At 46.7% G+C, this 25,908-nt stretch overlaps 1 protein-coding gene across 12 annotated transcripts in view; it reads right to left on the bottom strand.

The window, feature by feature from the left end:
• The window catches only part of LOC110507115 (BCAS3 microtubule associated cell migration factor), a 361,308-nt gene that overhangs the window by 20,794 nt on the left and 314,606 nt on the right, over positions 1–25,908 (bottom strand). For 8 of the 12 annotated variants that reach the window (XM_090223475.1, XM_090223473.1, XM_036965506.2 and 5 more), the window contains one exon: positions 11,028–11,195. In XM_090223475.1, coding sequence (XP_090079601.1) covers positions 11,028–11,195 — 168 coding nt within the window. Of the gene's footprint in view, positions 1–11,027; positions 11,196–19,983; positions 20,712–25,908 lie in introns of those variants that run through there. The other 4 variants (XM_090223479.1, XM_090223477.1, XM_090223476.1 and 1 more) reach the window with 1 other exon arrangement.

The raw sequence follows: 25,908 nt of genomic DNA on the forward strand, positions 1-25,908 counted from the left end.
AGAGGTGAAGCCAGGGCAAATGATACAATGACATCCAGGCCCAACGTATCAGTGGAGGAGTGCAAAAGAGAGGGAGGAGAGGAGAGAAAAGGAAGAGGGGGCATAAGCGGTGGCGGCTCTGAATACAGGAATTATTCTTCATCGTCTCACACTGTCGCCGCGGATTACTCTCACGCTCTCAGCTGGCTGCAGAGAGTTAGAGATAGAGGAAGAGAAAGAGATAAAAAGAGAGAGATGAAGAGAAAGAGAGGAAGAGAGAGCGACCTGCCAGTGAATGGAGGAGTGCTGAGGGGCAGAAATAATGACATTGCTCTTCTTTCACACTCCCATCTTTTTCCTCTGCACCATACTCTTCAGCCTCAGCTCATGTCACTTTCACTTTTCTTTCCCAGGGTTCCCTTCTTTTTTTATCTTTTCTTTTAGCAGCTCAGCTGAATGTCTTTCAGTGGTACAGAGTGCACTCAGTGTCTTTCTCTGTCTATAGTGAAGCAGGTTAGAACACGCCCCTGGGTTTCTCTTTCTCTATTGAAGCAGGTTAGAACAGGGCTCTGGGTTTCTCTGTCTCTAGTGAAGCAGGTTAGAACAGGGCCCTGGGTTTCTCTGTCCCAATTGAAGCAGGTTAGAACAAGGCCCCGGGTTTCTCTTTCTCTATTGAAGCCGGTTAGAACAGGGCCCTGGGTTTCTCTGTCTCTATTGAAGCAGGTTAGAACAGGGCCCAGTGTTTCTCTGTCTCTATTGAAGCAGGTTAGAACAGGGCCCTGGGTTTCTCTTTCTCTATTGAAGCAGGTTAGAACAGGGCTCTGGGTTTCTCTGTCTCTAGTGAAGCAGGTTAGAACAGGGCCCTGGGTTTCTCTGTCCCAATTGAAGCAGGTTAGAACAGGGCCCTGTGTTTCTCTTTCTCTATTGAAGCAGGTTAGAACAGGGCCTTGGGTTTCTCTTTCTCTATTGAAGCAGGTTAGAACAGGGACCTGGGTTTCTCTTTTCCTCTAGTGAAGCAGGTTAGAACAGGGCCCTGGGGTTCTGTCTCAAGTGAAGCAGGTTAGAACAGGGCCCTGGGGTTCTGTCTCAAGTGAAGCAGGTTAGAACAGGGCCCCAGGGTTCTGTCTCAAGTGAAGCAGGTTAGAACAGAACCCTGGGGGAAGGTGACAAATTGATCAACTAATAGTTTTCAGTCAAGTACACAAATGGAGTGTGAGAAGGACAGAGGGGTGTGCGTGTGTGACTGGGTGTGGCCGCTGGTTAAGCCAACAGGTCTGTTCCCAATGGTCTAAAGCCACGTCTCCAAGTGCAAAAAGAGGTGAAGTGAGAAGTGAGTTGATGTGTTGTACGTGTTTATAATCCTGCGTGAGTGTGTGTATGTATGTATGTATGTAAACTGGAACCAGGAGGGAGTAATGATTGATTGGCAAAGTGGGACCTTCTACCCCACCGTGATAATGCGGTGGTCTTCTGTGTGTGTGCGTGCGTGTGTGTGTGTGTGTGGTGGACCACTGTGGTGTGTTTTGTTGGTCTTGCGATGGATATCTCTGTGTTAAAACAAGCCTTGGTAGAAAGGAACCCAGTCAGTCACATAATTGACCTGGTAGTTTCTGCGAATGGCTACAAGAGGCTGTCCAAGTCAAACAGGAGATAGGAGCATCATTACCAAACCTACAGTAGGGAACAATAGAGGTTTTCACAGAGCTAACCAGAGGGTTGGAGTCTAGAGTCTAGCATCCACACGCCTTAATATGCCCAATTCATCAGACATTATGAAACAAACTTCATGAAATGATTCACATATACTGGCCCCAAGAGGTGCATTCAAGTTCACATGCAATGAGTGCTCTTTCTAGACATCCAGGCAGTAAAGAGTATTACTGTAAAATCAGATTGAAAAGCAGACCACTAAAGTAAGAGGTGTGTGTATGTGTGTGGCAAGAATCTGTATAGATGGAAAGGCCCTGTGCCCCTCTAACCACTCTGTTTCTCCATAAGTGGGACCCATAGACCTAGCTCTCATAGTCTGTACTTTCATTGGTCTCCTGACAGGTCCCCAAACACACTGGAACGTACCACTCTCTTTGGCAGGGAGGAAATCCTCACTCCACACCAAAAGATTACATCAACTGCTTGCTTTCTTCCAAACCACCCCCACCCACAGTACTGTACATACATACAAAAACACAGTGCTACATGTGGTGGCAGAGGCTAGGTTTTCTGTACCACGATAACATCGGACAAGAGATGGAGCTCCTCCAAAACCTACACGCAATCCGGTGGAATCAACCAGCCAAATCCACACTCCAATAGTACATGGAAGTAGGCCTAATTAAGTAAATCCTAAACCTATGTGGACCGCCATCTGACAATTTGATAAATAATTAGAACATAACAAGTTCCTGCTACACACAGGGCCTGGTGGTGAGTGACATACTTCCTGGGTTTGGAGGGTCACACACTTTATTGAACACAGTGCACAAGCACATGCACACTGAGTGTACAAAACATTAGGAACACTGTCCTAATATTGAGTTGCACCCCTTTTTGCCCTTAGAACAGCCTCAATTCATTAGCACATGGACTCTACATGGTGTTGAAAGCGTTCCACAGGGATGCTGGCCCATGTTGACGCCAATGCTTCCCACAGTTGTGTCAAGTTGGCTGGATGTCCTTTAGGTGGTGGACCATTCTGGATACACATTGGAAACTGTTGAGTGTGAAAAACCCAGCAGCGTTGCAGTTCCTGACACATTCAAACCAGTGCGCCTGGCACCTACTACCATACCCCGTTCAAAGGCACATACATTTATTGTCTTGCCAATTCACCCTCTGAATCCATGTCTCAAGGCTTAAAACCCTTCTTCAACCTGTCTCCTCCCATTCATCTACACTGATTGAAGTTGATTTAACAAGTGACATTATTAATCATTTTTATTTTATTGTTATTTATTTTTACTCCTTTTTCTCCCCAATTTCGTGATATCCAATTGGTAGTCACAGTCTTGTCCCATCGCTGCAACTCCCGTACGGACTCGGGAGAGGCGAAGGTTGAGAGCAATGTGTCCTCCAAAACACGGCCCTGCCAAGGCTCACTGCTTCTTGACACACTGCTCGCTTAACCCGGAAGCCAGCCGCACCAATGTGTCGGAGGAAACAATGTAAAACTGCTGACAGAAGTCAACGTGCATGTGCCCGGCACGCCACAGGAGTCGCTAGAGCACGATGTGAAAAGGACATCCCGGCCGGCCAAACCCTACCCTGCCCCGGGCAATGCTGGGCCAATTGTGCGCCGCCTCATGGGTCTCCCGGTCGTGGTTGGTGCGACACAGCCCGGGATCAAACACGGGTCTATAGTGATGCCTCTAGCAGTGCCTTAGATCGCGGCGCCACTCGGGAGGCAAAGAGTGTCATTATGAAGGGATCATAGCTTTCACCTGGATTCACCTGATCAGTTAATACAGTCAAAACAGTCAAAATCAAATCAAATCTTATTTGACACATGCGCCAAATACAACAGGTGTAGTAGACCTTACAGTGAAATGCTAACTTACAAGCCCTAACCAACAATGCAGTTAAAAAATATAAAAATAATAGGAAAGAAAAGTAACAAATAATTAAAGAGTAGCAGTAAAATAACAATAGCGAGGCAATATACATGGGGAACCGGTACAGAGTCAATGTGCGGGGGCACTGGTGTCAAGGTAATTGAGGTAATATGAACATGTTGGTAAAGTAATTAAAGTGACTATGCATAGATAACAACAGAGAGTAGCAGCAGTGTAAAAGGGGTAGTCTGGGTAGCCATTTGATTAGATGTTCAGGAGTCTTATGACTTGGGGATAGAAGCCTCTTGGACCTAGACTTGGCGCTCAAGTAGCAGAGAGAACTATCTATGACTAGGGTGGCTGGAGTCTTTGATTATTTTTAGGGCCTTCCTCTGACACCGCCTGGTATAGAGGTCCTGGATGGCAGGAAGCTTGGCCCCAGTGATGTACTGGGCTGTACGCATTACCCTCTGTAGTGCCTTGCAGTGTTGCAACCAGGATGCTCTCGATGGTGCAGCTGTAGAACCTTTTGAGGATCTGTGGATCCATGTGGATGCTCTCGATGGTGCAGCTGTAGAACCTTTTGAGGATCTGTGGATCAATGCCAAATCTTTTCAGTCTCCTGAGGGGGAATAGGTTTTGTTGTGCCGTCTTCACGACTGTCTTGGTGTCCATGGACCATGTTCATTTGTTGGTGATGTGGACACCAAGGAACTTGAAGCTCTCAACCTGCTCCACTGCAGCCCCGTCGATGAGAATGGGGGCGTGCTCGAACCTCCTTCTTCTGTAGTCCACAATCATCTCTTTTGTCTTGATCACGTTGAGGGAGAAGTTGGTGTCCTGGCACCACACGGCCAGGTATCTGACCTCCTCCCTATAGGCTGTCTCATCATTGTTGGTGATCAGGCCTACCACTGTTGTGTCATCGGCAAACTTAATGATGGAGTTGTGCCTGGCCGTACAGTCATGAGTGAACAGGGAGTACAGGAGGGGACTGAGCACCCAACCTTGAGGGGCCCCCGTGTTGAGGATCAGCGTGGTGGATGTGTTTGTTACCTACCCTTACCACCTGGGGCGGCCATTCAGGAAGTCCAGGATCCAGTTTCAGAGGGAGGTGTTTAGTCCCAGGGTCCTTAGCTTAGTGATGAGCTTTGAGGGCACTATGGTGTTGAACGCTGAGCTATACTCAATGAATAGTATTCTCACATAGGTGTTCATTTTGTCCAGTTGGGAAAGGGCAGTGTGGAGTGCAATAGAGATTACATCTTCTGTGGATCTGTTAGGGAGGTATGCAAATTGGAGTGGGTCTAGAGTTTCTGGGATAATAGTGTTAATGTGAGCCATGACCAGCCTTTCAAAGCACTTCATGGCTACAGACGTGAGTGCTATGGATCGGTAGTCATTTAGGCAGGTTACCTTAATGTTCTTGGGCACAGGGACTATGGTGGTCTGCTTGAAACATGTTGGTATTACAGACTCAGGCAGGGAGAGGTTTAAAATGTCAGCGAAGACAGTTGTCAGTTGGTCAGCGCATGCTCGATGTACACATCCTGGTAATCGATGGATTACTCTGGCCCTGCGGCCTTGTGAATGTTGACCTGTTTAAAGGTCTTACTCACATCGGCTGCGTAGAGCGTGATCACACAGTCGTCCGGAACAGCTGATGCTCTCATGCATGTTACAGTGTTACTTGCCTCGAAGAGAGCATATAAGTAATTTAGCTCATCTAGTAGGCTTGTGTCACTGGGCAGCTCTCGGCTGTGGTTCCCTTTGTAGTCTGTAATAGTTTGCAAGCCCTGCCACATCCGACAAGCATCGGAGACGGTGTAGTACGATTCGATCTTAGTCCTATTTTTGATGGTTCGTCGGAGGGCATAGCAGGATTTCTAGTAAGCTTCCGGATTAGAGTCCCGCTCCTTGACAGCGGCAGCTCTACTCTTTAGCTCAGTGCAGATGTTGCCTGTAATCCATGGCTTCTGGTTGGGATATGTACATACGGTCACTGTGGGGACAACGTCATCGATGCACTTATTGATGAAGCCAGTGACTGATGTGGTGTACTCCTCAATGCCATCGGAAGAATCCCAGAACAAGTAGAGATACTGAGGTGCAAAGGAGCAAAAAAAAAAATAATATAAATAACAATATGGGGATGAGGTAGTTGGATGGGCTATTTACAGATGGGCTATGTACAGGTGCAGTGATCTGTGAGCTGCTCTGACAGCTGATGCTTAAAGTTAGTGAGGGAGATATGAGTCTCCAGCCTCAGCGATTTTTGCAATTCGTTCCAGTCATTGGCAGCAGAGAACTGAAAGGAAAGGTGGCCAAAGGAGGAATAGCATGCTGGTGGAAATTTGGTAAAAGGGATTTAAGTTTCCCTACATTAAAGCGTAGCATAAGAGCGTTTTCCTGTTTGCTTATGGCGGTATACAGCTCATTGAGTGCGGCCTTAGTGCCAGCATCGGTCTGTGGTGGTATGTAGACAGCTACAAAAATACAGATGAAAACTCTCTAGTTAAAGTTGTAGTCGGAAGTTTACATACACCTTAGCCAAATACATTTGAACTCAGTTTTTCACAATTCCTGACATTTAATCTTCGTAAAAATTATCTGTCTTAGGTCACGAATGTTAGGATCACCATTGTCTTAAGAATGTGAATTGTCAGAATAAATAGCAGAGAGAATGATTTATTTCAGATTTAATTTCTTCCATCACATTCCCAGTGGGTCAGAAGTTTACATACACTCAATTAGTATTTGGTAGCATTGCCTTTAAATTGTTTAACTTGGGTCAAACGTTTCGGGTAGCCTTCCACAAGCTTCTGAAAAGGTGTGTGCGAGCAAGGAGGCCTACAAACCTGACTCAGTTACACCAGCTCTGTCAGGAGGAATAAGTTGGGTGAATTTTGGCCCATTCCTCCTGACCGATCTGGTGTAACTGAGTCAGGTTTGTAGGCCTCCTTTTTGCCATTTGCGACCAAGCTTTAACTTCCTGACTGATGTCTTGAGATGTTCCTTCAATATATCCACATATCCTCCCTCATGATGCCATCTATTTTGTGAAGTGCACCAGTCCATCCTGCACCAAAGCACCCCCACAACATGATGCCGCCACCCCTGTGCTTCACGGTTGGGATGGTGTTCTTCGGCTTGCAAGTCTCCCCCTTTTTCCTCCAAACATAATGGCCAAACAGTTCTATTTTTTTTAGACCAGAGGACATTTCTCCAAAAAGTATGATCTTTGTCCCCATGTGCAGTTGCAAACCGTAGTCTGGCTTTTTTATGGCGGTTTTGGAGCAGTGGCTTCTTCCTTGCTGATCGGCCTATTAGGTTATGTCGATATAGGACTTGTTTTACTGTAAATATAGATACTTTTGTACCTGTTTCCTCCAGCATCTTCACAAGGTCCTTTGCGTCTCCTTCCTGAGCGGTATGACGGCTGCATGGTTCCATGGTGTTTATACTTGTGTACTAATGTTTGTACAGATGAACGTGGTACCTTCAGGCATTTGGAAATTTCTCCAAAGGATGAACCAGACTTGTGGAGGTCTACAATTTTTTAACTGAGGTCTTGGCTGACTTCTTTTGATTTTCCCATGATATCAAGCAAAGAGGCACTGAGTTTGAAGGTAGGCCTTGAAATACATCCACAGGTACACCTCCAATTGACTCGAATGATGTCAATTAGCCTATCAAAAGCTTCTAAAGCCATGACATCATTTTCTGGAATTTTCCAAGCTGTTTAAAGACACAGTCAACTTAGTGTATGTAAACTTCTGACCCACTGGAATTGTGATACAGTGAATTGTAAGTGAAATAATCTGTCTGTAAACAATTGTTGGAAAAAATAATTGTGTCATGCACAAAGTAGATGTCCTAATCGACTTGCCAAAACTATAGTTTGTTAACAATAAATTTGTGGAGTGGTTAAAAAATGAGTTTTAATGACTCCAACCTAACTGTATGTAAACTTCCGACTTCAACAGTAGATAGTGTGGTCTACAGCTTATCATGAGATACTCTTCCTCAGGCGAGCAAAACCTCGAGACTTCCTTAGATATCGTGCACCAGCTGTTGTTTAGAAATAAACATAAACTGCCACCCCTGGTCTTACGAGAGGCTGCTGTTCTATCCTGCCGATACAATGTAAAACCTGCCAGCTGTATGATGTTCATGGACAGAGCAGGTGATCCTAATGTTTTGTACACTCCGTGTTTACGCACGTACACATAAACATGCTCGTGCGCTCACACACCCACAGTTTGTATGCATCATTTTTGGATGCTGATGAGGATACACTGTAAATATTAGCGTTAACATGTGATGACTGGTTGACAGAGATAGTTGCATGTCAGATATATAGCAGACACCAGTTCCCTTACAATGGCTCTATTAACATAGGTCAGGGCTGGATCCTGAACGTGGCCTCCATAAACACTGGCCTGACACTGGCTGAGGACAAAGGCTGGACTGGGTTATGTTATACTGGGGTTGGGCTGAGAGTAGACTAGTGCTGGAATATACTAAACCTGACTAAAACAGGGGTCCTCTTCACGGCTCCAATGGAATTCATGTTGGGGTTGCACCATTAAGAAAAACCACATCAGCAACATTATGTTGCTAGCGCAAATCTAATTCCTGGAAGAGTATGTTTAGGAGTCAGTGCAGGGGCTTCCTGTCCCACCCCCTCCTTATATCCCTCTCTCTCTCCATCTATCCATCTCTCTATCTGTGTCACCTGCCCCTGGCTGTGGCGTCAGTAGGTCTCTGGCTGTGCCTGAAAACACAAATCTGTGTGACTACAGGCTTTGTTCTGAGCGTGAGCCTGAGTGTGTGTGTGTGGGGTTGTGTGTTGAGGGGGAAATGTCAAAGAGGGTGATTTGTTCCATCATCCAGCATTCCAATACCGCATCCCTCTGTGTGTGTGCGAAAGCCGGACAGAGAGAGAATCTGTGTATGAGTGAATCCTTCAGGTCTAGGCCAATGGGGCCTACAGTATGTCTAAGGATAGGGGAAACTGGGCCCTGCACGTGGAGACACTCTCTAAGCTATACACCATCTGGCCCTGCCCATCAAAGGCCTCTCTCTCTATGAACTGAACACACATGTACACGTTCTCTACATTACAGTCAGCCATCAACCAGAGGTCCATATTAGATTTGCCTCCATTACGTCCCAGTTATTCCCTGCTTGAAGCTTGGTGCCACTGTCACACAAAGACAGCCTGAATCCCAAATGGCACCCTATTCTATATAGTAGGGCCCATAGGCCTCTGGTCAAAAGTAGTGCACTACATAGGGAATAGGGTGTCTTTTGGGACTTATTCACAGTCAGACAGAATGGATGTGCATGTCTCAGACTCCGCTCCATTTGGCCCCCCCCCAGACAATATTTAGCCCATTCCTCTATGTCTCCCTCTCTCAAGAAAGGGTTAAGTTCATGTTTATAGGCGGGCCCAAGGCAGAGGAAAATGGGGGGAGATTGGATGTAATGTGATCAGAAATTAATTTTGTGTTGCATTAGAGGGGGCTGTAGCCGTAGCGATGGATGGACAAGCGCAGACTACAAGTGTCCGGGAGTTGGCCCCTAATCTAATGACGAGCAGAGTCACAGAGACAGGAGCAATTATAGAGGGACAGAGAGAGAGAGAGAGAGGGACAGAGAGAGAAAGGGACAGAGAGAAACCGAGAGAGACAGAGAGACACAGAGAGCGAGAGAGAGAGAGAGAGAGAGAGAGGGACAGAGAGAGAAAGGGACAGAGAGAAACAGAGAGAGACAGAGAGACACAGAGAGAGACAGAGAGACACAGAGAGAGACAGAGAGAGAAAGGGACAGAGAGAAACAGAGAGAGACAGAGAGACACAGAGAGAGAAAGGGACAGAGAGAAACAGAGAGGGACAGAGAAACACAGAGAGAGAGAGAGAGAGAGAGAGAGAGAGAGAGAGAAAGAGAGAGAGAGAGAGAAAGGGACAGAGAGAAACAGAGAGAGACAGAGAGACACAGAGAGAGACAGAGAGACACAGAGAGAGACAGAGAGAGACAGAGAGATGGACAGAGAGAGAAAGGGACAGAGAGAAACAGAGAGAGACAGAGAGACACAGAGAGAGAAAGGGACAGAGAGAAACAGAGAGGGACAGAGAAACACAGAGAGAGAGAGAGAGAGAGAGAGAGAGAGAGAGAGAAAGAGAGAGAGAGAGAGAGAGAAAGGGACAGAGAGAAACAGAGAGAGACAGAGAGACACAGAGAGAGACAGAGAGACACAGAGAGAGACAGAGAGAGACAGAGAGATGGACAGAGAGAGAAAGGGACAGAGAGAAACAGAGAGAGACAGAGAGACACAGAGAGAGAAAGGGACAGAGAGAAACAGAGAGGGACAGAGAAACACAGAGAGCGAGAGAGAGAGAGAGAGAGAGAGGGACAGAGAGAGAAAGGGACAGAGAGAAACAGAGAGAGACAGAGAGACACAGAGAGAAACAGAGAGAGACAGAGAGACACAGAGAGAGAAAGGGACAGAGAGAAACAGAGAGGGACAGAGAAACACAGAGAGAGAGAGAGAGAGAGAGAGAGAGAGAGAGAGAGAGAGAGAGAGAGAGAGAGAGAGAGAGAGAGGGACAGAGAGAGAAAGGGACAGAGAGAAACAGAGAGAGACAGAGAGACACAGAGAGAGACAGAGAGACACAGAGAGAGACAGAGAGAGAAAGGGACAGAGAGAAACAGAAAGACACAGAGAGAGACAGAGAGAGAGGGCGTGAGAGGAGGGGGCGAGGGAGTCCCAAAGAGTGTCCATTCCATGTGACTGCCATTGCTGCTGCAGGGGCCTCTGTAAATGAATAGGTCCAAACAAGATTATGTCGTAAAAGATGGGCAACGAGAGCGAGAGAAAGAAAGGGATGATAGAGAGAGAGACGGATGAGAGCAGAGCGAGACCGAGAAGGGTGAGAGAGAAGGGGATGAGAGGAGGGGTGGGGGGGTAGTCGATGCTAAACACATTAGGGCCTTGTGACCCTTTGCCGCTCTAGCTCCCAGTGGCAGTCTCCTCTCCCTAAGAGAAACCCCTCCTCTCCCACCATTAAAATCAAAGGATCTCTTGTTCACTTAAGGAGAGGAAGAGCGCTGCCGCTTCCTAAATGAGTTAAACATTTGGATTGTCTGAATGGCTGACACACACACGCAGGCCCATACACAAATATACACCCGCACACTTTTGAAAACTAGCTGCTGCAAAACCAAACAAGCATGATTAAGAGTAGCGGTTGAAAGATAGTAAATGAAAGTTCAAAAAGTTACGAAAATGAAGTTGACCACTATCACATTTCACAGTTTGAGAGAATGAATGGTCAGTAAATTATTGGAAAGATTGAAACCACGACATTATTAATGATGCAAATTATTTATGAGTCTGTGTGTGTGCACGCGTTTGTGTGTGCGCACGCATGCGCATGTGTGTATATGTGTGTGTGCGTGTCTGTGTTAGTGTGTGTTTGTGTGTTTGTGACTGACCGGTAGCCGAGCCCACTATGTCTCTGGATGGTGACTCTGACATGGCGTCTGCCAGCCTCTCTCTCAGCCCCTCCTCGGTGGACTCCACAGAGCTCATGTGACGCAGGCCAAAGCTCTCTGGCCAGCTTCCACACACCTCCAGCAGGGTCACACTGCGGTCAAACGTCCCTGGAACAACAAACGCAACCATTTATAGACTATCAGCACAACACAACCACAAACACAGTCAGTAGAACCCCGAAACATGGTCAGTTAAGGTATATATGTATAACCACACAGATGGTCAAGTGGAGTCCTGACCTCAAACACCACCTACTGTGCTGTTTTCTTCAAATCTCTACCCCTGAAATGGAAAGCCCTATCACCAGCCTCCGTGTCTGTCTCTATCTATCTCTGGGTCCCAGACACTAAAACAACTGATTCAAACAATTACTGTCCCCTCAATTTAGCCAATTCCCTCACTCCCCCTGTATTTCAGGATGTGATGAACACTGAATTAAGTCAAGAGATTTAGTAGCTGGGACGAAGGCTTCAGACACGACTGACTACAGCCCTGGTTAAAGGGATACTTGGGGAGTTTAGGAATGCGGCCCAGTCATTGGGTTAACACTAGTTAACATTATCTGGTAAAACTACCTTCATACTGGACACGGAGACATAAAAATGGCTTCAAAACCCCAAAGTATCTCTTTAAATCCAGCAAATGGAAAAGTAGGCCTTGTTGTTTGTTTAGTCCAAGGTGGGTGTCTTGTTGGAAAACACAGTGTACGTGCAAAGAGGCACTCTCTCTTCTGTGGGGTATTAACAGCCCCAGAGTAAATATGGATCGCAGACACACAGGCATGAACAAGATGTGTATGTCTTTAGGCCAGCCTAGTGCTTTTTAGGATACCACAGGGTTTTCACTGTATCATTAGAAAACACAGCAGTGAATTGGATGGAGGGATGAGATCAAACAAGGAAAGAGGAGAGGTCCTTTTTTCCTGGAAAGTTAAGAAGAGCCACTGGACTGATAAACAGAGCGGAAAGACCGAGAGAGAGGGAGAGATAGAGAGAGAGATGTATAAAAAGACAATGACTGATAGAAAAGGAGGCATGACAGAGCAGAGGAAAGAAAAATGCAAAACAGAGAAGGAACTAGAGTGAGAAAACACCAGTAAAATGCTGGAATGATCTTTATCATAAAAGAGCCTCCCTAGACTTGCTGCTATTGTTTGTTTGTCTGGTGGTTGTGGTTTGGTGGTTGTTATTTGGTTGGTCTCTCTCTACACTGACACCCAGTCCCCTGGTCCAGACTGGGTCTGTGTTATCAGAAGGAGCAGTGACAGTGGACCCTTTGATCTCAGAGCTAAGTTCAGTGTCTATCTAGGCCCTTGGTGTATGGAGACCTGGCCAGCCTCAGCCACACTCCGGCCCACTGACAGGCTTTAATGCTGGGGCGAGAGCCCACACGGGCCACCCTGCCTGGCCTGGTTCTACACACAGATAAGAGGAACCAGGTCTCCACTTGGCTATCTGCTGTTAGACACACACTGTCCCGGGGAAGCCAGGAGACACTGATAACTTTAACACCACTTCATAAAACAGCTGTGTGTGTAGGTGATTCCTCAAAGGAACCCCCCCCCCCCCTCCTTGCCAGCAGGCCCACTATCAAAGCCATGGCCAAGAGCCTGTGTATGGGGTGTTGGTGTGTGTGGGTGAGACAGAGAACAGTAGCCCTGTGTGTGGGGTGTTGGTGTGTGTGTGGGTGAGACAGAGAACAGTAGCCCTGTGTGTGGGGTGTTGGTGTGTGTGTGTGTGTGGGTGAGACAGAGAACAGTAGCCCTGTGTGTGGGGTGTTGGTGTGTGTGTGTGTGTGGGTGAGACAGAGAACAGTAGCCCTGTGTGTGGGGTGTTGGTGTGTGTGTGTGTGAGACAGAGAACAGTAGCCCTGTGTGTGGGGTGTTGGTGTGTGTGTGTGGGTGGGTGGGTGAGACAGAGAACAGTAGCCCTGTGTGTGGGGTGTTGGTGAGACAGAGAACAGTAGCCCTGTGTGTGGAGTGTTGGTGTGTGTGAGTGTGTGTGTGGGTGAGACAGAGAACAGTAGCCCTGTGTGTGGGGTGTTGGTGTGTGTGGGTGTGTGGGTGGGTGGGTGGGTGAGACAGAGAACAGTAGCCCTGTGTGTGGGGTGTTGGTGTGTGTGTGTGTGTGGGTGAGACAGAGAACAGTAGCCCTGTGTGTGGGGTGTTGGTGTGTGTGTGTGTGTGGGTGAGACAGAGAACAGTAGCCCTGTGTGTGGGGTGTTGGTGTGTGTGTGTGTGAGACAGAGAACAGTAGCCCTGTGTGTGGGGTGTTGGTGTGTGTGTGTGAGTGGGTGAGACAGAGAACAGTAGCCCTGTGTGTGGGGTGTTGGTGAGACAGAGAACAGTAGCCCTGTGTGTGGAGTGTTGGTGTGTGTGAGTGTGTGTGTGGGTGAGACAGAGAACAGTAGCCCTGTGTGTGGGGTGTTGGTGTGTGTGGGTGTGTGGGTGGGTGGGTGGGTGAGACAGAGAACAGTAGCCCTGTGTGTGGGGTGTTGGTGTGTGTGTGTGTGGGTAAGACAGAGAACAGTAGCCCTGTGTGTGGGGTGTTGGTGTGTGTGTGTGGGTGACACAGAGAACAGTAGCCCTGTGTGTGGGGTGTTGGTGTGTGTGTGTGGGTGGGTGGGTGAGACAGAGAACAGTAGCCCTGTGTGTGGGGTGTTGGTGTGTGTGGGTGGGTGGGTGAGACAGAGAACAGTAGCCCTGTGTGTGGGGTGTTGGTGTGTGTGGGGGTGGGTGAGACAGAGAACAGTAGCCCTGTGTGTGGGGTGTTGGTGTGTGTGTGGGGTGTTGGTGTGTGTGTGTGTGTGTGTGTGTGTGGGTGAGACAGAGAACAGTAGCCCTGTGTGTGGGGTGTTGGTGTGTGTGTGTGGGTGGGTGATACAGAGAACAGTAGCCCTGTGTGTGGGGTGTTGGTGTGTGTGTGGGGTGTTGGTGTGTGTGTGGGTGAGACAGAGAACAGTAGCCCTGTGTGGGGTGTTGGTGTGTGTGTGGGGTGTTGGTGTGTGTGTGGGGTGTTGGTGTGTGTGTAGGTGAGACAGAGAACAGTAGCCCTGTTTGTGGGGTGTTGGTGTGTGTGTGTGTGTGGGGTGTTGGTGTGTGTGTGGGGTGTTGGTGTGTGTGGGTGAGACAGAGAACAGTAGCTCTGTGTGGTGTGTTGGTGTGTGTGTGGGGTGTTGGTGTGTGTGTGGGGTGTTGGTGTGTGTGTAGGTGAGACAGAGAACAGTAGCCCTGTTTGTGGGGTGTTGGTGTGTGTGTGTGTGTGTTTGGGGTGTTGGTGTGTGTGTGGGTGAGACAGAGAACAGTAGCCCTGTGTGCCATACTAGCGCTCTTGAAAGGGATATGACGTTATTATAGTTACCAAGCTGTTGATTTGATGTTTTACAACAGTGTGGAATTACAGTTTTGACCCTTTAAACAACCCCCGGCCTTGCTGTGAATGTGAACCGTGTGTGACGTTTAGTGAGCTAGTTAGTTCATTTATTTACATGGGCTGAGTACGTAACGGGTGGAATTGAGGTGTGAGAGCTTGAGTTAGCCTGTGTCAGCGTAAGAGTAAGTGTGTCCTGAATTCACTGTCACAGCACTCCAGATGCTCTATGGATACTTCCTTCACAAAGCTATTAACCCATTAGTCTCAATTAACATGATGGCAGGTTCCTAATGGTACGAACTAATTTCTCACACCCACGCCTGGGGTTCACGTCAATCACTACAGAGCAAAAACACTAACCACAACACGGAAACAGTCCTAGCCAACTACAGTCCTAGCCAAAAGTTTTGAGAATGACACAAATATTAATTTTCACAAAGTCTGCTGCCTCAGTTTGTATGATGGCAATTTGCATATACTCCAGAATGTTATGAAGAGTGATCAGAAGAATTGCAATTAATTGCAAAGTCCCTATTTGCCATGCAAATTAACTGAATCCCAAAAAACATTTCCACTTCATTTCAGCCCTGCCACAAAAGGACCAGCTGACATCATGTCAGTGAATCTCTCGTTATCACAGGTGTGGGTGTTGACGAGGACAAGGCTGGAGATCACTCTGTCCGGCTGATTGAGTTTGAATAACAGACTGGAAGCTTCAAAAGGAGGGTGGTGCTTGGAATCATTGTTCTTCCTCTGTCAACCATGGTTACCTGCAAGGAAACACGTGCCATCATCATTGCTTTGCACAAAAAGGGCTTCACAGGCAAGGATATTGCTGCCAGAAAGATTGCACCTAAATCAATCATTTATCGGATCATCAAGAACTTCAAGGAGAGCGGTTCAATTGTGGTGAAGAAGGCTTCAGGGCACCCAAGAAAGTCCAGCAAGCGCCAGGACCGTCTCCTAAAGTTGATTCAGCTGCGGGATCAGGGCACCACCAGTACAGAGCTTGCTCAGGAATGGCAGCAGGCAGGTGTGAGTACATCTGCACGCACAGTGAGGCGAAGACTTTTGGATAATGTCCTGGTGTCAAGAAGGGCAGCAAAGAAGCCACTTCTCTCCAGGAAAAACATCAGGGACAGACTGATATTCTTCCAAAGGGCACAGGGATTGGACTGCTGAGGACTGGGGTAAAGTCATTTTCTCTGATGAATCCCCTTTCCCCTACCATCAGTTCTGTGTCATGCCAACAGTAAAGCATCCCGAGACCATTCATGTGTGGGGTTGATTCTCAGCCAAGGTAGTTGGCTCACTTAAAATTTTGCCTAAGAACACAGCCATGAATAAAGAATGGTACCAACACATCCTCCAAAAGCAACTTCTCCCAACCATCCAGGAACAGTTTGGTGACGAACAATGCCTTTTCCAGCATGATGGAGCACCTTACCATTAGGCAAAAGTGATAACTAAGTGGCTCGGGGAACAAAACATCGATATTTTGGGTCCATGGCAAGGAAACTCCCCAGACCTTAATCCCATTGAGAACTTGTGTTCAATCCTCAAGAGGCGGGTGGACAAACAAAATCCCACATATTCTGACAAACTCCAAGCATTGATTTATGCAAGAATGGGCTGCCATCAGTCAGGATGTGGCCCAGAATTTAATAGACAGCATGCCAGGGCGGATTGCAGAGGTCGTGAAAAAGAAGGGTCAACACTGCAAATATTGACTCTTTGCAGCAACTTCATGTAATTGTCAATAAAATCTTTTGACACTTATGAAATGCTTGTAATTATACTTCAGTATTCCATAGTAACATCTGACAAAAATATCTAAAGACACTGAAGCAGCAAACTTCGTGAAAATTAATATTTGTGTCATTCTCAAAACTTTTGGCCACGACTGTACACCAAAGTATGTCGTATTAGTTACTACACCAAAACCACCATGACACTGATTTATTAAAAAGAAAACATGGAAATCATATTTACATAAGTATTCAGACGCTTTACTCAGTACTTTGTTGAAGAACTTTTGGCAGCGAATACAGCCTTGAGTTTTGGGTATGACGCTACAAGCTTGGCACACCTGTATTTGGGGAGTTTCTCCCATTCTTCTCTGCAGATCCTCTCAAGCTCTGTCAGGTTGGATAGGGAGCGTCGCTGCATAGCTATTTTCAGGTCTCTCCAGAGATGTTTGATCAGGTTCAAGCCGAGGCTCTGGTATTCAGAGACTGGTCCCGAAGCCACTCCTGCGTTGTCTTGGCTGTGTGCTTAGGGTCGTTGTCCTGTTGGAAGGTAAATCTTCTCCCCAGTCTGAGATCCTGAGAGCTCTGGAGCAGGTTTTCATCAATGATCTCTCTGTACTTTGCTCTGTTCATCTTTCCCTCGATCCTGACTAGTCTCCCAGTCCCTGCTGCTCAAAAACATCCCAACAGCAGGATGCTGCCACCACCATGCTTCACCGTAGGGATGGTACCAGGTTTCCTCCAGATGTGAATCATTCAGGCCAAAGAGTTCAATCTTGGTTTCATCAGACCAGAGAATCTTGTTTCTCATGGTCAGTGTCCTTTAGGTCCCTTTTGGCAAATTCGAAGTGGGCTGTCATGTGCCTTTTACTGATGAGTGGCTGCTGTCTGTCCACTCTACCACAAAGGCCTGATTGGTGGAGTGCTGCAGAGATTGTTGTCCTTCTGGAAGGTTCCAAACTTCTTCCATTTAAGAATGATGGCGGCCACTGTGTTCTTGGGGACCTTCAATGCTGCAGACATTTTTTGGTACCCTTCCCCAGATCTGTGCTTCTACACAATCCTGTCTCGAAGCTCTACGGACAATTCCTTCAACCTCATGGCTTTTTTGCTCTGACATGCACTGTCAACTGTGGGACCTTATATAGACAGGTGTGTGCCTTTCCAAATCATGTCCAATCAATTGAATTTACCACAGGTGGACTAAAATCAAGTTGTATAAACATCTCAAGGATGATCAATGGAAACAAGATTTACCTGAGTTCAATTTCAAGTCTCATAGCAAAGGGTCTGAATATTTATGTAAATAAGGTATTTCTGCTTTTAATTTTTTTTATACCTTTGCAAAAATGTCTGAAATCTGTTTTAACTGTCATTATGGGGTATTGTGAGTAGATTAACATTTTTTTTATTTAATAAATTTTAAAATTAGGCTGTTAAGTGTAACGTAACAAAATGTGGAAAAAGTAAACAGGTCTGAATATATTTCGACTGCACTGTAGTAGATGTCAAGTTCACCAGTCCCCCCCCCCTCCTCTCCATCAGGGGTGATCTCTCGATCCTCTAGCCTGTGACAGCCAGTCCCACTCCTCCACTCCTGTCATTATCATTATGAATCTAATCAAATAACCCCAGCACTCCTCAGGGGTTAGCAGCGTGAGTGTGGAGCAGCAGGATATGGGCTTCCTCTTCTGTAGTGTGGGGCTTTGGTTTGTGTCTATCTCAATCCCTCATTTTTCTATTTGTCACCGACAATCTTCTAGAGACAACTGAAACATGAGGACATTATGTTCACAATCATTTTAGCGAGAGAGGAGAGACAGAAGAGACAGAGGAGAGAGTAGAGATAGAAGAAAGAGGGGAGAGGAGAGGAGAGAGAGAAAGGAGAGAAAGAGAGAGAAATAGAAAGAGAGAGGAGAAAGAGAGGGTGGGGCGAATATAATCTTTTTTTATCGTGGTAAAACTAAATCCCAGGCTGGATTAGTTTTCTCCCAGCTGTTAGTTCACCGCCACTCCGACTGACAATCAGGCCCTTCTTGATCTCTCCCAACGCTAGTTTCCTTAAAGACTTAATCAGTGTGTGTGTTCACCTTTACAACAGGGCAGCAGCTCAGGATGGCACAGCTGGACTCGCACAAACACACACAATGCATAACTACCGGCCACATGCCATCATCTCTGGGCTACCTGGCTGCTAAATAGCCTAATGACGGGAGGCTAACGGTTGGCTAGCTGATAGCGATAATTCAATTAGGCTTTACTGTAGGGGGGTGCCATTAGAGCGGCGAAGCTAACGAGTCCTTAGGGCTGTAAACGGAGGGTTGTAACACAGGGACGGCGGCCATTTGTGTTGGGAAAACAAACGCCTTCTGGAAAACAAACATGCCACTGTGTAAATCAGGATTTGACCGGAGTGAAGGACACAGAAGTGTATACTTAGAAAGATACAGACTAACCCCCTGAGTTGGACCTGGACAACTTGTACCTGGAGCAGTTGGGGCACGGAATGCATGGCTGTCTTGGTGTGGTGACTAGCTGGGATGTGAGACAGCAGACTTGAGGTTGAGGCTATGTCTTTATCAGTGGTAGTCAAACACACACACACACTTCTTGCACTGTGACCAAGTCTGACAGAGTGTGTGTGATGGTGGCCAGGCAGGGCAGGGCCATGGAGAGGAGAATCGGTGAGAGAGGAGAGGAGTTAAGTGGTGAGCGACTTGTTAAGTGTTAATCGAGCTGTAACTCCCAGGATTAACGCCTGTGATAGGTAGCTAGCTCCCAGGAGGTCTCTCTTTGCTCTTCACTAGATTCCCTGTCTTTCATTACACTAGGCCCTGCTTTTAAATGATTTACTCCCCCCCCCCCCCCCTCTCTCTCCTGGGTTGGCTGAGTACTAGTAATCCTGTCAATACTGGGGCTTGCCTGGGGCCAAAGACTCACACCCACTCACACACACACACACACACACACACACAAGCACACACGCACACGTAAGCACACACACACGCAAGCACACGCGCACACGTAAGCACACACACACACGTAAGCACACACAGAGAGGCTTCACTTTGCACCTCCCTGTTTAAAGCTAGTTTAAAGGAGTGTCAGAGAGGCAATGATGGCTAGCTCACGATTAGCCTTAAACCTTTAATAGCAGAGGAGGCTGTCTGTCTCTGCACTGTGTGTGGCACTGTCAGACAGACTTCAAAGCCTTTGAGACAAACACACACCTCTCTGTACTGTAGTGTGTATACATATCTGACCCACATGCTCTCTGTCTTGGTGGGGGGACTTTTTAGGGGCGACAGCATGATTTGTCTTCAAACCGCTCAATAGGAAAAGGGTCTAAACGTGGCGGTAGGTTCAGTCAGTGAGATCAAAGGATGGAAGTGAGATAGGACATAATTGTCGCAACAACATAACCCCCACACCAGGACGGTGAGAGTGACAAGGCCGCACAGATATCCCAGCAGATAATAACTCTCTGTTCTCTCTCTGTGTGTGGGACTAGACCTGTGACTCAGCCTGCCTCGCTTCTAATCTGAAACTGGAACCTGCATCATCAAAATGGCTGATACTGGGATACTGCAAATGCTGCACGGATTGTGGCCCTGAAAAAATGTCATATTGTGTGTCTGTCAATGTACACGTGACTGCACCGTATAGTTCCCAAACACACCAGTGCCATATGCTCACGTGCTTTGACCCTGAACGATGGTACCACACATAAGTGTCTGTGTTTGCACACGCATTATGTAAACACACAGCGCACCATGTAATGTGTGTGACTGCGTGTCTTCTCCAGTTTATTTTTTATTGAATTTTATTTAACCTTTATTTAACCAGGAAGGGCTCATTGATATTAAAATCTCTTTTTCAAGAGCGCCCTGGCCAAGATAGGCAGCACCAAGTCATTACAAACAAATTACAGACAGACAACATGAAAAACTACAAGTAATCTAGTAAAAACCATTGAATTCACAAGAGTATAAAACAGCAAATTAAAAACATTGACAGGTCAGGGAATCAGCCTCAAAATCCTTCATCAGTGATTTGAAAACTGATTATGCTGGCTTGTCTGATTAAGTGGTGTGCACACAGTTATGAGGGCACCTGAGAGGGGACAGATTGGCTATCGAGAGGACACACACACACAAAATGACATATAAAAGAACATCAGGATCAAAGTACGAGATGCCTGGTATGATGCAGGCTGGGCCTCTGGTGTATAGCGCAAAACAATATGGCAACATTGGTTGTTTATTCCTGGATCCGAATGGCCGCCATCTTATCAACACAATAAAATATATATATTTTTTACAGCAGTTTTTGGTAAATAATATTCTCTTTGGATTCCAAGACATTGACTGGGTCCAGATATTCTTCATCCATCATGGCACCGCCGGGCGCAGTAACCGGGCTAACCTGGAGGCCACCCTTCCTTATGGGGACTGTGGTTCTGGTTTGAAGGTCTGTTCTGCTGGGTTTTTGATGGCTCTGACCACTTAAAAACACAAGAGAGAGAGACGCAGGAGACTTACATGAAAAGGGAAATGAATGTGGCCTTGCTGGGGGACAACACCGCTCTGTTTTCTCCTTTCAAATCAAATCAAATTGTATTGGTCACATACACATATTTAGCAGATGTTTTTACGGGTGTAGCGAAATGCTTGTGTTCCTAGCTCCAACAGTGCAGTAGTATCTAACAATTTACAACAATACACACACATCTAAAAGTAAAATAATGGAATTAAGAAATATATAAATATTAGGACGAGCAATGTCGGAGTGGCATTAACTACAATACAGCAGAATATAATACAGTATATACATATGGGATGAGTAAAGCAGTAAGTAAACATGATTAAAGTGACGAGTGTTCCATTATTAAAGTGGCCATTGATTCCATGTCTATGTATATAGGGCCGTAGAGGCTAAGATGCAGGGTTGAGTAGGTGGGCGGTCCCGGCTAGTGATGGCTATTTAACAGTCTAATGGCCTTGAGATAGCTGTTTTTCCACCTTCTCCACTGCGGTCACGTGGCTGTAGATGGGGCGTACTCCCTCTGCTGTTTCCTGAAGTACACCATCAGCTCCTTCGTTTTGTTTACATTGAGGGAGAGGTTATTTTCCTGGCATCACTCCGCCAGGGGCCTCACCTCCTCCCTGTTGGCTGTCTCGTCATTGTTGGTAATCAGACCAACTACTATTGTGTCGTCTGCAAACTTGATTGAGTTGGAGGCGTGCGTGGCCACGCAGTCATGGGTGAACAGGGAGTACAGGAGGGGGCTGAGCATGCACCCTTGTGGGGCCCCTTTGTTGAGGTTCAGTGAAGTTGTTTCCTACCTTCAACACCTGGGGGCGGCCCGTCAGGAAGTCCAGGACCCAGTTGTACAGGGCTGGGTTCAGACCCAGGGCCCGGAGCTTAAGGTTGGAGGGTACTATGGTGTTGAAGGCTGAGCTATAGTCAATGAACAGCATTCTGACGTAGTTATTCCTCTTGTCCAGATGGGATAGGGCAGTGCGCAGGCATCATCTGTGGATCTATTGGGGCGGTATGCAAATTGAAGTGGGTCTAGGGTGTCAGGTAAGGTAGAGGTGATATGATCATTAACCTCTTGAAACTAGGGGGCACTATTTTCATTTTTGGAAAAATAACATTCCCAAAGTAAATCGCCTATTTCTCAGGACCAGTTGCTAGAATATGCATATAATTGACAGCTTAGGATAGAAAACACTCTAAAGTTTCCAAAACTGTCAAAATATTGTCTGTGAGTATAACAGAACTGATATTGCAGGCGAAAGCCTAAGAAAAATCCAATCAGGAAGTGACTCATGTTTTGAAACCGTTGTCTTCCTATGCACCCCTATTGGCCACTGAAAGGGATATCAACCAGATTCTACGTATTCCCTAAGGTGTCTACAGCATTGAGACGTAGTTTCACGCCTTTATGTTGAAGAATGAGCGTAAACAACTACATTGCGTAAGTGGCCAGCTGAGGGCTCTCAGAGTGATTCTTGCGTAAAAGACAGAGGTAGTCATTTTTCCTCTCGCTCCTACTGAAAAGCCAATTGTCCCGGTTGATATATTATCGAATAGATGTTTGAAAAACACCTTGAGGATTGATTATAAAAAATGTTTGCCATGTTTCTGTCGATATTATGGATATAATTTGAATTTTTTTCCGGCGTTGTCATGGCCGCTATTTACGGTGGATTTCTCAACATAAAGTGACAAACAAACGGAGGAATTTTGGGTAGAAAAATCATCTTTATGGAACAAGAGGAACATTTGCTGTCTAACTGGGAGTCTCGTCAGTGAAAACATCCGAAGATCATCAAAGGTAAACGGTTAATTTGATTGCTTTTCTGATTTTCGTGACCAAGCTTCCTGCTGCTAGCTGGACATAATGCTATGCCAGGCTATCGATAAACTTACACAAACGCTTGTCTTGCTTTGGCTGTAAAGCATAATTTCAAAATCTGAGATGACAGGGTGATTAACAAAAGGCTAAGCTGTGTTTCACTATATTTCACTTGTGATTTCATGAATATGAATATTTTTTGACCGTTGCTCTATGCTAATTAGTGTAGTTGATGACAATTCTCCCGGATCCGGGATGGGTAGTTCTACCTCTCAAAGCACTTCATGATGACAGAAGTGAGTTCTACAGGGCGATAGTAATTTAGCTCAGTTACCTTTGCTTTCTTGGGTACAGGAACAATGGTGGACATCTTGAAGCAAGTGGGGACAGCAGACTGCGATAGGGAGAGATTGAATATGTCTGTAAACACTCCAGCCAGCTGGTCTGCGTGTGCTCTGAGGACTCGGCTAGGGATGCCATCTGGGGCGGCAGCCTTGCAAGGGTTAACACGCTTAAACGTCTTACTCACATCGGCCATGGAGAACGAGGGCCCACAGTCTTTTCTAGCGGGCCGCGTCGGTGGTACTGTGTTATCCTCAAAACGTGCGAAGGTGTTTAGTTCGTCTGGGAGCAAGACGTTGGTGTCCGCAACGTGGCTGGTTTTCCCTTTGTAGTCCGTGATTGTCAGTAGACCCTGCCACATACGTCTTGTGTCTGAGCCGTTGAATTGCGACTCCACTTTGTCTCTGTACTGACATTTTGTCTGTCTGATTGCCTTAGAGAGAGAATAACTACACTGTTTGTATTCAACCATATTCCCAGTCACATTTCCATGGTTAAACGCGGTAGGGAAAAACATCCACTATACACTCCCTGATGAACTCAGTCACGTGTCCGTGTAAACATCAATGTTATTCTCTGAGGCTACCTGGAACATATCCCAGTCCGCATGATCAAAACAATCTTGAAGCATGGATTCCAATTGGTCAAACCAGCATTGAATCGACCTTAGAACGGGTACTTCCTGTTTAAGTTTCTGCCTATAGGAAGGGAGGAGCAAAATGGAGTCCTGATTTGATTTGCTGAAGGGAGGGCGGGGGAGGGCCTTGTAGGCATCTCGAAAAGGCAAGTAGCAGTGATCTAATGTTTTTCCTAAGCGGGTAGTACAGTCAATGTGTTGATAGAACTTTCGTAGCGTTTTCCTCAAATTTGCTTTGTTAAAATCCCCAGCTACAATAAATGCGGCCTCAGGATATGTGGCATAAAGTCCAGTGGTGTTGTGCCTTGAGGGACATCATGGTATCAGCTTGAGGGGGAATATACACGGCTGTGACTATAACCGAAGAGAATTCTCTTGGAAGGTAATACGGTAGGCATCTGATTGAGGTATTCTAGGTCGGACAAACAAAAGGAGTTGAGTTTCTGTATGGTATCACAATCACATTATGTGTAGTTAGTCATGAAACATACACCCCTGCCTTTCTTCTTCCCGGAGAGTTCTTTATTCCTGTCTGCGTGATGAACTGAGAACCCAGCTTGCTGTATGGACGGGGACAGTATATCCCGACAGAGCCATGACTCCGTGAAACAAAGTATGTTACAGACCCTGATGTCTCTCTGGAAGGAGATCCTCGCCCTGAGCTCGTCTACTTTACTATCCAGAGACTGAACATTAACGAGTAATATACTCGTAAGCAGTGGATGGTGTGCACGCCTCCTGAGTCGGAGAAGTCCACTCCGAATACCTCTTCTCCACTGGCAGCGTCTTGGAGCAGCCTTTGGGATAAGTTCAATTGCCCTGGGGTGTATGAACAAAGGATCCAATTCGGATCCTGGTCGTAATGCTGGTGAGTTACCGCCGCTCTGATATCCAAAAGTTATTTCCGGTTGTATGTAACACAAAAAAATGCTAATATAATAATGTAAGAAATAACACACAATAAAACAAAATACTGCAAAGTTGCTTTGGAGCTAGAAGCAGAGCTGCAGTGTCTGTCGGCACCATCCTCGCATACCACTTACCATTTTCCAGGGCCTGTGCTGACGGGGTGTGTATGTTAGGGGCGGTGGTAATGATGGGGTGAGGAGGCGCCCTGGTCTTGATTAGAGAGGAGCAAGGGGTTTGACACAGAGAAAATCTCTCCAGGGTGTGTTTCCTGACAAACGGCAGGCATGGTCTGACAGCGACGATCTGTGTGTGTGTACTTCTACAGCCTGGTGCCGAGGGGTCACCCTCAGGTCAGAGAACCTTTTTTTTTTTTTTTTTTACCCCTTTTTCTCCCCAATTTCGTAGTATCCAATTGTTGTAGTAGCTACTATCGTGTCTCATCGCTACAACTCCCGTACGGGCTCGGGAGAGACGAAGGTTGAAAGTCATGCGTCCTCCGATACACAACCAACCAAGCCGCACTGCTTCTTTAACACAGCGCACATCCAACCCGGAAGCCAGCCGCACCAATGCGCCGGAGGAAACACCGTGCACCTGGCCACCTTGGCTAGCGTACACTGCGCCCAGCCCGCCACAGGAGTCGCTGGTGCGCGATGAGACAAGGACACCCCTACCGACCAAGCCCGACCAAGCCCTCCCTAACCCGGGCGACGCTAGGCCAATTGTGCGTCGCCCCACGGATCTCCCGGTCGCGGCCGGTTACGACAGACCCAGGGACTCTGATGGCACAGCTGGCGCTGCAGTACAGCGCCCTTAACCACTGCGCCACCCGGGAGGCCCAGGTCAGAGAATCTTAATACTCTCTCTCAAACAGCAGATTTCCCTACAACCCAAACAGCCTTCATATCTCTACCCAGAATCTGGCAACCCAGAAAACACAACAGATGCATCGCAAATGAGCCCTATGGGCTCTTGTCAAAAGTAGTGCACTCTATTGGGAATAGGGTGCCATTTGTGACACATACAATCACATGCCACTTCTAACTTTACCCCTCCTGACTTAACAACACTTATCTGCCTCTATCCAATTAAAATAATGTATATAGCATCTCCCCAACCCAAACACCTTGGGGAAGACTAGTCCCTTCATCTCATTACCATAAGTGCCTAACCACACCTAAACAAAATGTGGGTCTAGGCAAAACATGGACTGTCTATGAAAAGTGCACTTCATGGTTTAGCAGTAGTTAACTGATTTCAGGGAGCATCGAGTTGCAGTGTAATTGAATGAGGCTAATGTGATGATGATGCGGTGATGGTCATGAGTTACACACTGATGTTCAGGCCCATTTGTTTGCTTGACAGGACAGAAATGTGTGTTCTCTTCTCTCGCCCTCTTTCCCTCTCTCCTCATAATCTCTCTATTTTCCCGGTTATAACAACACCATC

Source organism: Oncorhynchus mykiss, chromosome 27 (assembly GCF_057628025.1).
Source record: "Oncorhynchus mykiss isolate SJ-2025 chromosome 27, ASM5762802v1, whole genome shotgun sequence".
NCBI classification, from domain to species: domain Eukaryota; kingdom Metazoa; phylum Chordata; class Actinopteri; order Salmoniformes; family Salmonidae; genus Oncorhynchus; species Oncorhynchus mykiss.